Source organism: Pipistrellus kuhlii, unplaced genomic scaffold (genome assembly GCF_014108245.1).
Source record: "Pipistrellus kuhlii isolate mPipKuh1 unplaced genomic scaffold, mPipKuh1.p scaffold_m20_p_6, whole genome shotgun sequence".
In the NCBI taxonomy this organism is placed as follows: Eukaryota; Metazoa; Chordata; class Mammalia; order Chiroptera; family Vespertilionidae; genus Pipistrellus; species Pipistrellus kuhlii.
This window is the reverse complement of record NW_023425562.1, coordinates 40,229,262-40,244,738: the sequence shown is the minus strand read 5'-3', so window position 1 is coordinate 40,244,738 and position 15,477 is coordinate 40,229,262. Positions and strand designations below refer to the sequence as shown.

General features: G+C 36.3%; 1 protein-coding gene across 1 annotated transcript in view; it reads left to right on the top strand.

Moving 5' to 3' along the window:
* Positions 1-15,477, top strand: part of DOK6 (docking protein 6) — a 234,342-nt gene that overhangs the window by 72,208 nt on the left and 146,657 nt on the right. Inside the window, exon 2 of the mRNA XM_036418685.2 lies at positions 554-661. Within this exon, the coding sequence (XP_036274578.1) occupies positions 554-661 (108 nt within the window). The remainder of the gene's footprint in view (positions 1-553; positions 662-15,477) is intronic.

Genomic DNA, 15,477 nt, shown 5'->3' with positions numbered 1-15,477 from the left:
TTACCAGATGAGTGGACCAATTAAAGAATATTTTAGAACCTGCTTTGATTGCATGAAATAATCAGCATGATGGTCAGATAATTATTTGTTTTCCCTCAAAAGTAAAATGATCCTTCAAAAAATGTTAAAAAAAAAATAAATTTTGGCAGCTGTGTATTGAGATGTATAAATAGCTATATTGATTAACAATACCCAAATCATTGTAAAATTAGTGGGAACTCATTTGTATTCAATGGCATATTTCAACAGTTTTGTCTGGTGGTGTCATTATATGTAAAATAATTCTCAAAATTATCGGAATTATTTGAAACCTTTAAAATATATTGGTGCAAGCAATGATTTTTTTACAACATATGCAAATGTCCATAATGGTTATGGGTATGCTGAACATCTGTTGCCAAGAGCATTTTCTGTTTTGTATTGTACTACCCTGTTCCTTTTTAAGTGCATTTTTAAAAAATTATCCCCAATGGATTATTTGAATAGATAGACTCTTGATGCTATTAAACTCATGTAAGGCAATAATTAATAAGGGTCCTTTATTTCCTTTCAGATTTTCAGACGATGCTGGTTGGTTTTCAAAAAGGCTTCCAGTAAAGGACCCAGAAGGCTAGAAAAATTTCCAGACGAAAAGGCAGCATATTTCAGAAACTTCCATAAAGTAAGTCTCAGTCTTGGGAGTTGCTGGGGAATAACTAGACCCTTGGCAACAGCTTGCGGAGACATTTCTTTTGATAAATGAAATCTGCAAGGGAGAAATGCATGGCCAGGATAAAATGTCTCCGTTCCAATAAAATGCAAAAGTTATTTTTCTCCTTTATTTTAATCATCTGCTGTAAATGCCAGAGGTACCTCTGCGAAATGAAGGGCTCATTTTTATTGCCGCTTTGCAAACTGAGATGACTCATAACTCAGCCAGATCATTTTCCAAGGTGCTGAGTAAGCATTTCCCCTCTGTTCAGGTTAGTTGTGCATTTGTTACTTTGATTTAAACTATTGGCGATATTTAGGAGATAAAACTTTTAGGGTTTGAGTTAATAGTGCTAAAGGCCTTTTAATGGACATAACATTTGCTGTTTATAGCTTTACCAAGTCATTGATCATTAAATATGCTGATGTGTAGAGATGTGGCAGAAATTCTATGAATGAAACATCAATTTGTTAAGAATGAGCCCTCAGCAAGTACCTCATTTAGAGCATCATCTGGATACCCCAAAGTTACAGGCTTGATCCCCTGTGAAGCCAATGACTGCATAAATAAACGGAACAACAAATCAATGTTTCTCTCTCTCCCATTCCTCTCTTTCAAATCCTAATATATAAAAACCCAGGGTCTGTAACAACTGACCAACGGCTCAACTGAACATCAGAAGTCAGTCCTGCAGTCAGTGCCAAGGAGTTGCAGATCAGACCCAGAAAGAGGCCCAAAGAGAGAGGCAGAGTCTGATCCGCAGCCTCCATGGCAGCTGATGATCAGCTGTTGCCTCTCTCTCTCCATGCTTCACCAGCAGCCATGCCTGTTTCTCTTGAGGGCGCTGCTGATCAGCCCCACCTCTCTATCAGGCCCAGAGATAGGCCCGGAGATTCTGACTGGCATAGAAACCAACCAATCAGAACCAAATTGGCCACCAGGGGACGACAGTTGCGGGCAAGATCAGGCTGGCAAGGGAGGGCAGTTAGGGGCGATCAGGCAGGCAGGCAGGTGAGAGGCTAGGAGCCAGCAGTCCCAGATTGGGCCTAAACCGGTAGTCCAACATCACCCAAGGGGTCTCTGATTGGAGAGAGTGCAGGCTGGGCTGAAGGAACCCTCCCACCCCCCTACTCCGTGCATGAATTTCATGTACCGGGCCACAAGTCTATAATAATCTTATCTAATAAAAGAATAATATGCAAATTAACCATTACTCTGCGAAAAAATGGCAGTCCCCATAGCCACAAGATGGTAGTGCCCAGTCCCCTTAGCCCCACTGCTGGAGTATCCAGGCCTGTCTGCCAGAGCAGCGAGGCTGGATCTGCCTCTGGAGGGGGTGGATCCAGCCTCCCCGCTCCACCTTTGCTGCAGTGTCTGGGCGTGTCAGCCCCACCGGGGTTCATGGGGACCAAGTGGTGAGGCTGGGTCCGCCCCCAGACACAGCAGACAGAGCCCAGACAGCAGGGTTTTGGAACCTCCTTACCATGGTGGCAGCGGGAACACCCCCAGGCTCTGCAGACAGAGCCCAGACAACAGGGCATGGGGACTTCCTTAGTGTGTTGGTGTCTGTGAAGTCCATAGGCCTGGCAGACAGAGCAAACTGCCGGGCATTGGGGCTTCTTTTGCCTGGCACATGGCAGTGTCAGGCAGAGAGCAGACAGCAAGGCATGGGGACTTCATCTCCATGGCTGCAGCAAAAAACCCAGGCCCCACAGAGAGCAGAGAACCATAGGAGTGGGCCTATACCATCAGTAGGCCATCCTCTGACAGCTCCTGGATTGTAGAGGGTGCAGGTTGGGCTGAGGGACCCCCATGCATGAATTTCGTCCACTGGGCCTCTAGTAAAAGCATAATATGCTAATTAGACTGGACAGCTGAATGACCTTCCATGCATCATTCTGGATGTGGAGGCAGGAGCTGAAGCAGAGGGGGTTAGGGGCAGTCAGGCAGGCAGGCAAGCAGTTAGGGGTGATCAGGCAGGCAGGTGAGCAGTTAGGGGTGATCAGGCAGGCAAGTGAGCAGTTAGGGGTGATCAGGCTGGCAGGCGAATGGTTAGGGACAATCTAGCAGAGTGGTTAGGGACAATCAGGCAAGCAGGGAGGAGCCACTGGTCTTAGATTACAAGAGGGATGTCTGACTGCCAGTTTAGGCCCAGTCCCAGAGGAATCCTGCAGTCGGACATCCCCCAATGGGTCCCAGATTGCGAGAGGGTGCAGGCCCGGCTGAAGGAACCCCCACATCTCCATGCACAAATTTCATCACCAGGTCTCTAGTCAATACATAAGAAAACAGAATTATAAGTATGTAAGAAATAATCCTGGAATGATGCTAAATATGCTTCCTAAACTTATCTTTGGTAATAATATCACAACACAGTTAAGTATTTGAGGATAGTACTGTGGAGGATTTGTCATGAGAACTCAGAATTGTGAAACAGGTGGTAGGATGTCTGATTAATCAGTAAAGATTCTTATTCCAAAATTTTAACATCTGTGTGAACTTGCACAAACTACTTAATCTCAATGCACCTACATTTTTTCCTCTGAGAGATTAAGATTATAATAGAGCCTACCAAAGAGAGCACTATTCTATTTGTAAGGAGTACATTATACTATAGACATAATGATATTAAATATAACCAAATAAATGGAATTTCATAGCTAAGCATATAACTTTACTTGGCATCTGGTAAATTGTAGCAAAGATGTAATGGTGACCTGAATGAAGGCATGAATAATGATGTTGGAGGTCAGAGGACAAATGTTGGGTATAGGGAGGAGTTAGATGTTGGGTGTAGGTGAAGATTGGGATTCATGGGCAACTCATGAGTTTGGGCTTGAGCAGCAGAGAAACAGGTGGCGCGGTTTATGAAGATGGGGAAGACTAGGAGAGCAGACATTGAGTAAAACTCACAAGCTTTCACTTTGTACATGTTAAATTTGAAAGATCTATTACACATTCATACTAAAATGTCAAGTAGCTAATTAGACAAACAAATGAGGGCTTGGATGGGGGAAATGTCATTGATAGAGTTATTCATTTCCATCATTGGCATCTTGGTAGTACTTTATTCTGTAGCATTAGACAAAACGTCCTTGGGAGAGAATGAAGAAAGAGGAGATAATTAACACTCCCACTATTTAGAGGATTAGTTGAGGCAGAGGCACCGAAATAGAAATCTGAGAAAAGCAGGCAGTAAGTGGAGAATTACATTAGAGTAAATCACTGGAAAGCAAGAGAAAACTGTGCTAAAAGAATTGAGCAAGTGGCCATCTATACCTAGTTGGAGAGACTGAGAAATTTGACAGAGAAGGAATCATCGGACTTATAACAGGAAGGCTGTGGGTGGCTTTGCCAAGAGCTATTTCAGTGAAATATGGGGACTAATTTCACTTGAAGAGACTTAGAGGAGAATGAGAAGTGAGGAAGGGACAGCTACTCAAACAATTTATTTCAAGAAGTTTTACTGTAGCCGAAACCGGTTTGGCTCAATGGATAGAGCATCAACCTGCGGACTGAAAGGTCCCAGGTTCAATTCCGGTCAAGGGCATGTACCTTGGTTGCGGGCACATTCTTAGTAGCAGTAGGGGATGTGCAAGAGGCAGCTGATCGATGATTCTCTCTCATCAATGTTTCTAATACTCTTTCCCTCTCTCTTCCTCTGTAAAAAAAAATCAATAAAATATATATTTTTTAAAAGAAGTTTTACTGTAAAATTGAGCCAAGATCAGTAGAAGATATGATTTTTAAACTATGACACACATTGTTGTATACCTGTATGTCAACTCTAATGGTCTAGATCTAGGCGACCAAAATGTGATGATTGAAATGTTTCTGTGTAGTTACAGGGTTCGGTCTTTCACAGAATCAGAGATGAATCTAATAAAAAGGAAGGAATAGAATGAGTGCATAGCTAAATAGGTTGGATAAAAATTAACACTATGACCAAACTCATGCACACTTTATGTCTGTGTGCTTTCTTTCTCCACACTGTGAAAATTAAGCAGCATAAGACCCAGGGGAGGGCTGTAAGAATAGAAATTATTAATTTTTTTTAATAAATAGTGAAACAGATGTCATTGACTAACGAAGCTCCGAAGAGCATTTTAATAATTAGATTCAGTATATGTGACAACTAAAATTTACCTTTCTCATGTGAAGATTGAAGTTTTTATTATTATAACTTATTCTTTATAGCATTTGGGGAAGCTAATTCCTTTTCTTAGTAATATAAATTTTCTTTCATGAATATTTTTTGAATGATTGTGAACTAAAATGGTGAAGTTAGACCTATTCTAATATGACAATAATAGTAAATCTTAAGGGTTGTTTTCAAGAAAAGTATGTACGTGATCTTTTTTTTATTTTCATTTTATTTTAGCAAGTTTTGTCTAATCCTTCTAACTGGCTGTTTTATTATAGGCTTTGAGTACATAAGCGTAAGGTTTCATTCAGTGTATATTCAATTTGAAATGACTATTAACCAATTCTAACCAAAATATTTGTATCAATATCACTACTTTTCTTCTTCCTGCAATCTTCATTAGCTCTGGGACACTGGTTTTTGCTTTCTTTTCTTCTTAGAATGTATATCTAGTTCCCTTTGACACATAAATAAAGGAAGATCTCTTTATGAATAAGGCTGGAATACTTGAGTCTTTGTTTTCTCTTGGGCAATTAATGGTCAATCCAAATACTGGACCCCCACAATTCAGGGGAAGGAGGGACTCTTCATTTTCAAAATGGCTTGAAGAAATGAACTAATATGAATTTCCCAAATTGTTCCATTTGCTAACGTTTAAGTACTTTAAAGTTTTGATTAGTCAGTTATTTGGATATGCCCTAAAATCTGCTATAGGGCTCCATCGCAATAAATCACAATAATCAATCAAATGAGTGAAATGTTTCTAGCCTAAATGAGGGACTTTTGAAAAAGAAGCTAATGACACAATTCTTCCTTTGCCAACTTTAACTCTGTGCTATGCTCTATCTGAAGCATACCCATTATAAAACTTCTGAGTATTAATGGTCTCATTTAGACATTTGATGTGTTTACTGTGAGACAAAGCTTGCTGCATAAATCAGTTCTTATATAAAACTGCTGTAAAATGGTATGTACATTTTTTTTACTTCTTGCTAGAAAGAAATTTGAAATTCAAATCACTAGCTGCTGAAGGAAGTTATTAAAAATGTATTAGGTTTGAAAGTTTAGCTGTATATAATTGTCATAACAGATATTCAAAACAAATTTATCCTCAATGAAAATTGAACTAAAGCAATTTACATAGAATTTACATAATAAATTTTCCTTAATTTTCTGAGCAAATGAAAAAAAAAACAGTTTATATTTATTTTAATAAAATAAAAATGAGGAAAATATAAATAAAGTCCCATAAAAGAATGAATGAAGACAAAACTATGTGACGTTCCAGGGCTGAAAACTATTGAGGCCAGAAAAATGATGCCTGTATTACAGGTACCAATCTTACTTCTAAATCCCCTGTATCCTGACATCAAAAGCATTATTTTATTTCATCTGCTTTACTCTTATTTAGAGTTATCAGTATTTATCTTTATGTAAAGCAAATGTCTGAGAAAGTTGGGAATAAGATTAAGGCATCCTGTGAAGAACAGCCATCTGCAAATATAGCCTGTCCTTAATGATAAAAGCAAAATAATTGGGAAGGGTGAAAATAGCACATGTGTGCAGTGTGTTATATTGAACATTTTCATTTTTATTCCAATGGCTATGTGCTTGGAAAGGCATGTAGTTGGTGTGATATAAAGGGTGTTCTAAGGCTTGGTGTCTCTTCAAATACTTCTGAAAGTTCCCAGAATGATAGTTATTTATTCAGGTGAAGGCATCTTATTCACTCATTCATTCATTCATTCATTCACCCATTCATTCCTCCATCCATCCATCCATTTTTAATCCCTTATCTTGAAGCAGTCTCAGTTTCTTGAACAAAGGTCTTATTAACACACACATTTGTTCCATGTTAATCCATTCTTGATTGTTTTACTCATATTATCTGATCACATGCTAGTCACTCAGGGAAGACTCAAAGAATTAGAATATGAAAAGTTGGTCTTTTATATAATGAAAGGGAGGGGAAAATGCCCCAGCATGGTGTGCTTCTGTGTAGTCTCCAACAGAGGTCAGTGTGTTGTGAATAGACAACTCTAAAGCCAGAGATGAGTAGGAACGAACAGGAATTAAGACCTTCAGGTGGAGGGGATCAGCAAAGTTGTGATCTCAAACTCAGAGGAAACTCCCAGAGTTAAAGTGATCTTTGAAATATTTAAATCAAGGTCAATTAGAACTTTACAACATATAAGATAACTTCCATTAAGAATGTCTCTGTCGAAGCTGGTTTGGCTCAGTGGTAAAGCATCGGTCTGCTGACTGAAAGGTCCTAGGTTTGATTCCGGTCGAGAGCATGTATGATACATTGGTTGCGGGCACATCCCTGGTAGGGGGTGTGCAAGAGGCAGCTGGTTGATGTTTCTCTCTCATCGACGTTTCTAGCTCTCTATCTCTTTCCCTTCCTCTCTGTAAAAAATCAATAAAATATATTTAAAATTACAATTAATGCTATCCTTTAAAAAAAAATGTTTCTGTGCTGCTTAAGGTTACTACAGAAAATAGAGCACTCAGCAATCAGGATTTCAGTTTATAACCTATTCCTCCACAATAGATATCTATCTGTTCACTGAGAAATAACGAGTCAGACTTAGAAAATAAGATTTGGTCTGGGCTTGACTTAAAGAATATAAAAGTATGATTTGTGTTGGCAAAATTACTCATTATTCTACTTAAAACTATCCATTTGTGTGTGTGTGAGGTAGTCATGCATAATGGTACTACATCAGAGGAAAACATGGTATGATTTAAACAATATCTTTCTCTAATTTTCCTCTCGGTAGATTGTAAATAATATCGTAGCTCACAAAGTAAGATGATAATTTCATGTTAGAGAATATGTAAAATGTAAAATGACTATGATTGTACAAGTCATTACTGTCTTCTACTTTACATCTTTGAAACCAGGGAAATAATTCATATGAACTTTAGAAAAATATTGAAACCAATTTGCATAATAAAGTAAGTTGTAATTTCAAACAAGTCATTTTATTTGATAAATCAGATAGTAATTTGGGAAATAATATTCAATAATGTCTGTTATGACATCATTTCCATTCTTTCTGAAGTATTTTTACATTTATTTAGTGGATTGATACCCAGTGCTCTTATTAATTATTTTTGCAGAATATCATCAATACATTTTTTTATTTTTAAAAATCTTTTTCTACTCATTAACAAATCTGGCTAATTGTGCAAATTCTGACAGACGGGATAGGAGAGATCTTATTCTATAATACTTCACTGAGGATAAATTGTTTTTCTACTATTAATGGAAAATTATATATTATTATTACTAGAGGTCCAATGTACGAATTAATGTACCAATGGGGTTCCTCTGCCTGGCCTATGGGATTGGGCCGAAACCAGCTCTCTGAAATCCCCCAAGGGGTCCTGGATTGTGAGAGGGTGCAAACCAGGCCGAGGGACCCCACCCAGTGCACTATTGGGGCCAGGAAAGGATGCGAGAGATTGGCCAGTCCGGGAGGGAACACAGGACAGCTCCAGGGTGTGTTTGGCTATTTTGCCCAGTCCTGATAGTCTGGACCCTAGCAGCAAGCTAACCTACTGATCAGAGCATCTGCCCCCTGGTGGTCAGTGCACATCTTAGTGAGCAGTTGAGCATCTTTAGCATATCATTAGAATATTACACTTTTTTTATTCAATTATTATCTGTGTACATATTTTAACATTGCCCTCCCTTCTCATAAATACCCTCCCTCCCCAGAGTTTTGTGTCCATTGGCTGTACTTATATGCATGTATACAAGTCCTTTGGTTGATACATTTTGATTGGTTGAACAGCCGACCAGTCTACCAGACACTTAGCATATTAAGCATTTATTATATAGGATACTTCAAGTATTAAATGCATATTTATGTACAACATACAATTTGAAAATTACTTCAGTGAGAATTCATTCATGAATTAATACTTTGTGCCTTACTCTAAATATCTATTAGCAACTCTTATTTTATAATTAACAATGCTGTTTCATATTAGTTCAAGTTTATGTAATATTTTAAAATTTTAGTACATTTTTACATCTAATACTTATATAAAAAACAAAGTTGGCATTTTAATTAACCATTAACAAGTCTAAGTTATAAACGAATAACAGCTACTTAAACTGATTTTATTGATTAGAGAATGGGTTTTTAATTAGGTACCCATGAATTTTGAGATGCAATTAAATTACTTCTTTTGATGGTAACTATTGCATTTATTCTACTAAAGTGGAAAATAAGGTGGTCTTTTTTTCCTTTAATTTAATTGGAAACAAAAAGAGAGATTTAAAGTGTTGGCTTTAAAATAAAACTGTTTTCATGTAATTTTCTTTTTCTATATCTTTGAATCAAGTTAAGCATATTTACATATCCAGTGCATAAAATTAAATTTAGTCTTATTTTTAGTAGCCTGGATTTTACCTTTAATTCTTTTATTTTCCTAAAATATTTGTGTTAGTGTAGAGAACATTGTCCTCCTAAGTTTGGACTACCATGATATTCTACTCTTAGACCTGGGCCAAAATCTACTTCCCTACTTTTTCTTCCTTTTACATCTTGCAAGTAAACTGAGGTAGCCAGACTCATCATTATCCCCAAAGGTTGGATCTTTCATGCAGTTCCGTCACTAATAATAATTGGAGTACTGTTGTCATTTTCTCTTGTTGGGTAACATATGATCACAACTCAGAGGTTCAAAAAACACTAATTTCTGAACCTGCAGCTCTGTAAGTCAGAAGGTCTAGCTTATCTATATTTTCTTCTGAGAATTTCAAGAGCCCAAGGTCAAGGTGTCAGTCGGGCTGAATTGTTATCTGGTGGCTCTGGAGAAAACTCCTTCCAAGCTCTGCCTGGAGCTGGCTCATTCGGTCCTGCACAGCCATTGCACTGAGGCCCCTGTGTGCCTGCTGGCTGTCAAGAAGGGGCTGCTCTCTGTCCTTGACATATTTGACTTTGTCCCTCTCTGGGACATTGATGGCACTTCAAATCCTTCCTAAGCTTTGCATCTCTGACTTTCTCTTGTGTGACCAGCTGGAGAACATGCTCTGCTTTGAATAAGCTCCTGTGACCAGGTCACATGCACCTGGAGTGTCTCTGAGTTGTGATCTAACTCTGGTGGCATGCTATATACATTTTCATTTTATCTTTCATTTGGGAAGGGAATTTTTAGGCTGGCAAAAGTGAGGACGATGCCTTCTCCTCGTTATAGTAATCAAAACAATCTGATGATAACATAGAAACAGACACATTTGCCAGTGGAACAGAGTAGAGAGCCAGAAATAAATCCAAGCATGTATGGCCCACTGGTTTTCAACTAGAGTTTCAAAAATATACAATGGGGAAAGGACAGTCTCTACAATAAATGTTGGGAAAACTAGATGTGCACATGCAAAATAATGAAATTGAACTTTTGCTCTTACACCACACACAAATCAAGTCCGAATGAATTAAAGGCTTCCTTGTAAGCCAAAAACCATAAAAATCCTAGAAAAAAACATAGGACAAAGCTCCTTGACATTGGTCTGGGCAATGATACCAAAAAGTGTCTGACAAAAAGAAAAATAGGTGAGACTAAGGTCATTGTATTTTTTGTCATTATGCACACACCCAAATAAGTAAATAACAAGGAAATATATATATATATATATATATATATATATATATATATATATATATGACTATATATATATATGCGCTATATATAATATATATATAAAATATATAAAATATATACATATATATTAGTATATATGTTGATTTGATTTTTATTTTACTTAAGAATGACATTGATGAAGCAATAAAATGTTTTAATTTTTTATTAAATCTAAATTCTTAAGTACATCTTTTTAATATTCTATTTGAAAACCATGATAGGAACCCCTAAAACTCTTCTGCTACATGCTAGTACTAGCCGGCAGTGGCTAACTCCAGAAGGAACACTTGTGTGATTGCTGAAGTTATAAGCAAAATAGCTAATTTTTTTTTTTTCAAAGAACACCTGTTTTAATAAGAGGGTGTTTGACAAACTATGGTCATTCATACTTTGGTATTTGTCAGATATCCTCTCAAATATGAACTAAATGAGCCTGTCTTCAAGGGTGAAAACTGACAGTATTTATTAACAAAGCTAAATTTTAAGTTTTCAAGTAAAAATAAAAATATAGGAACCTTGTGTCTGCATTCTTGAGCTTGACAACTCCTCAAACTTACAGATTTTTCTACGGAAACCAAGGGTAATATTAATGTATATGTTTATATTGATAATGAAATATGTCAACATTTGTAAGGTCTTCATAAATTAGTAAACCAATATTATCCCAACAAACAAAGTTGAAAATAGATTCATGGATTTTAATGTAACCGAGTATAAAAATTGTCTGATGTAATGTCAGACTCCCCAAGGCAATGACCTTTAAGAAAACATTTGTCAAATTTGGAGATAGTACCAAGGAATAACCATAGTTAACTGAAAATGCTTTTAAATTATTCTTACCTTTTACAACTTGGTGTCTGTATAAGGCCTTATTTTCTGTATGAGTACTTAAAACTACATGTCATAACAGATTGAATTCAGAAGATCTAAGTATCAAACTGACTTTTATTAAGTCAGACATTAAGAGTCTTGAAAAACTGTAAAAATATTACCTATTTGAGAAATTTTTATTTTAAAATGTTATTTATGTTATAAAATGAGTTCATTAAATTTTAAGCACATAACTAAATAAATATGGAATCATGTATAAGTTATAATATTTCTTATGGTGATCACCACTAAAACATATAACCCACAAAGTGCAACAGGAGAGTAAGACTTGGAAGCTGTTTATATGCCCATTTTCAGCTATGCTTTCAAGTCCAGGCCATGTTCACAAACTGGCTGCAGACATACCTCATTTTGCTTCACTTTATTGTGCTTCACAGACATTGTGTATTTTACGAATTGAAAGTTTGTGGCAGCCCTGCATCCAGAAAGTCTATTGGGGCCACTTTTCCAACAGCATTTGTCCACTTCATGTCTCTGTGTCACACTTTAATAATTCTCAATATTTTAAAGTTTATTATTATTATTATTATATTTGTTATGATGATCAGTGATATTTTTTAAAGATTTTCTTTGTTTATTGCCCTTTTTAATTATTGATTTTAAGGAGAGAGGAAGGAGGAGAGAGAAAGAGAGGAAAGGAAAGAGAGAGAAAAACATTGGTTTGTTGTCCCACTTATTTATGTATTCATTGGTTGATTCTTGTGTATGCCCTGACTAGGGATCAAACCCTCAACCTTGGCATATTGGGACGATGCTCTAACCAACTGAACGACCTGGCCAGGCTGTGATCAGTGATCTTTGATGTTTTTATTGTAGTTATTTTAGGGTGCCACAAACTGTGTCCATAAAAATAGTGACTTAATCCATAAATATTGTGTGTTCTGACTTAACCAACAAGCCATTCCCCCATCTCTCTTCCTTTTCTCTGGTCTCCCTAATCCCTGAGATAGGACAATATTGAAATTAGGCCAATTAGTAACCCTACAATGGCCCTTATGTGTCCAAGTGAAAGGAAGAGTCACATGTCTATCATTTTAAAGAAATCTAGGAATGATTAAACTTAGTGAGGAAGGCATGGTAGAAGCCAAGACAGTCCGCTAAATCTCTTGTACTAAACCTCTTGAGCCAGACAGTTAACCAAGTTGTAGATGCAAAGGAAAATTTCTTGAAGGAAATTAAAAGTGCTACTTCAATGAACACACAAATGATAAGAAAGCCAAACAGCTTTATAGCTGATATAAACAGTTTAGTGGTCTGGCTAGATCAAACCAGCCACAACATTCCCTAAAGTGAAAGCCTCATCCAGAGCAAGGCCCTATCTCTCTTCAGCTCTCTGAGAGAGAAATGAAGAAGCCACAGAAGAAATGTTTGAAGTTAACAGAGGTTGGTTTCATGAGGTTTAAGGTGAGAAGTCATTTCCGTAACATAAAAGTGCAAGGTTGAAGCATCTAGTTCTGAGCTAGAAATGGTAGCAAGTTATCTGGAAGATCTAGCTAAGATAATTGGTAAAGGTGGCTACATTAAACAACAGATTGTCAATGAAGATGAAACAGCCTTATATTGGAAGAAGACCATCTAGGATTTTCATAGCTAGAGAGAAGTCAATGCCTGGCTTCAAAGCCTCAAAGGACAGGCTGACCCTCTCATAAGGGGATAATGCACCTGCTGACTTTAAAGATGAAGCCAGTGTTCATTTACCATTACAAAAATCCTAAGGCCTATGAATTATGCTAAATCTACTCTACCTGTGCTCTGTAAATGGAACAACAAAGCCTAGATGACAATACATCTGTTTACAATATGGTTTACGGAATATTTTAAGCCCACTGCTGAGACCTACTGCTCAGAGAAAAGAAAAAAAGAAATAAAAAAGATCCTTTTCAAAATATTACTGCTCATTTGCAATGCACCTGGTCACCCAAGCGCTCGGCTGGAGATGTCAAGATTAATGTTGATTTTATGCCTGATAACACAACACCCTTTCTGCAACCCATGAATCTAGGCAAAGTAAATTGAAAAATTTCTGAAAAGAATTCACCTTTCAAGATGCTATTAAGAGACATTCATGAAAGAGATAAAAATATCAACGTTAACACGGTTTGGAAAAAGTGGATTCCAACCTTCAAGGATGACTTTGAGGGGTTCAAGACTTCAGTGAAGGAAATAACTGCAGGTGTGGTAGAAATAGCAAGAGAACTAGAATGGAAAGTGGAGCCTAAAGATGTGACAAAATTACTGAAATTTCATGAAGAGCTAATGGATGAGAAGTTGTTTCTACTGAATGAAAAAAGAAAGTGGTTTTTTGAAATGGCATCTACTCCTGGTAAAGATGACAACAAAGGATTTAACAGAATATTTCATAAATTTAGCTTATAAAGCAGAAAGAAGGTTTGAGAGGATTTACTCCAATTTTGAACGAAGTGGGTAAAAAAAAAAAAAAAGTTGATTGATGCAGCAAATGCCATGGTTATTTTAAGATAACAATGACACCTCAATCTTTAGCAACCACCATCCTGGTCAGCAGATGATGGTTAGTATTTTTTAGCAATAAAGTATTTTAATTGAAGTATGTGCATTTTTTAAGGCATAATATTACATACATCTCTTTAGGATAAATGTAACTTGAACAAAAAATGTATGACTTCCTTTATGGAGATAATCTCATTATTGTGATGATCTAAAATGGAACCAGAAGTATCTCCAAGGTATGCCTTCTCCCTCTATGCTTCTTCAGCTGTGTTTTTAACTCTGTCATAGAGTTTATCACCGCGATTTGTACATTATGAAATCCTATGGAAAAAAGGTTATATGTTTTCCTTTTGAACAATTTGACTTTCACACCATGAATTCCTTAGAGATTGCTCCTTGAAAAAAAATTTTTTTAATTGCACCAGTTAGCAAAGTCATCAACTAGCTATATTTATATTTTGGTTTTAATTGTATCAACTCATTAGACCACAGTATTCTAAATTGTCAATTATGGTATCTCTAGACTTAGATATAAGCAACCTGAATCATTTTCAATTGTTTACTTCATTTAAATTCTGTTAATTTTATATTTATTTAAAGTATTTATTTTAATAGTTTTAATAAACTTTAATTAATGTTTTGTGCCTTTATAACCATATGAAAAATCAACATTTCAGAAGTATATATTACATTATTAAATAATACAGTAATTGACATATATATTGAAATACTATAGATTTCATAGTCTTAGTAAATGTTGGTAATGATTTTTATGTCACGTTGACTGGTTTTAGACTAATAACATTCTTATTTGAAAATATAAAAAAACATCATTTTAAAAATTGTCCTCATCTACAGTATGAAAACACAATTTTCTTCTGGATGATAAACCCATATAGTACTGAGAGGAAAAAGTGAGGATAGGAGATCAAAATATATTAGATCTTGACCTCGATTGGTATGATTTAAAATGTTTTTTTAAGTATATATTGAATTGAAGAGGGACAGTTCCAAAGATATATAAAGTCCTCGGAGAGCCTTCTGGTATGATTTTAAAACATTTTATAATCTAGTATAACACTTGAACTTTCTAACCAAGACAAGTGAGAAGTAGAATTTTATGCTTCTCATGAGCACTTGTTTTCCTGCCATCTCTCTGATGTCTTCGGGCACACTGAAGTGGATGGCATCACACTAATGATCATCAGCAGAAAGCTTAACACTGTTCTGGAAACCAGGGTAACAATCTGTGCTTGAAGGGGTTGTCTGCATTTCTAAATGTAAATTTTACAGAAGAGCAAACACTTTGTTTGAGCCACATCATCTGTCAGATTGCCCAAGGCTCAGCAGTTAGAGAAGCTCTAGTGCTGGCTGCATCTGGAAAAGCTACCTATTAGTTTGTTTTCTTGGATTTTAGTATCAGAGGACAAAACGATGGAATCCATAATGTATGTTCTAATATTTTTATATTTGTAAATAAAGATTCTTGAAAAAAGGCCCTTGAGCAGAATAAATATTTTTATATTCTTTTGTACAACTAGATATGACATATACTGAATCTTATAAAGCAGCATATCACTTTTATACTCTCCTGATATAAATTGCATGAATTCTTAAGCAACAC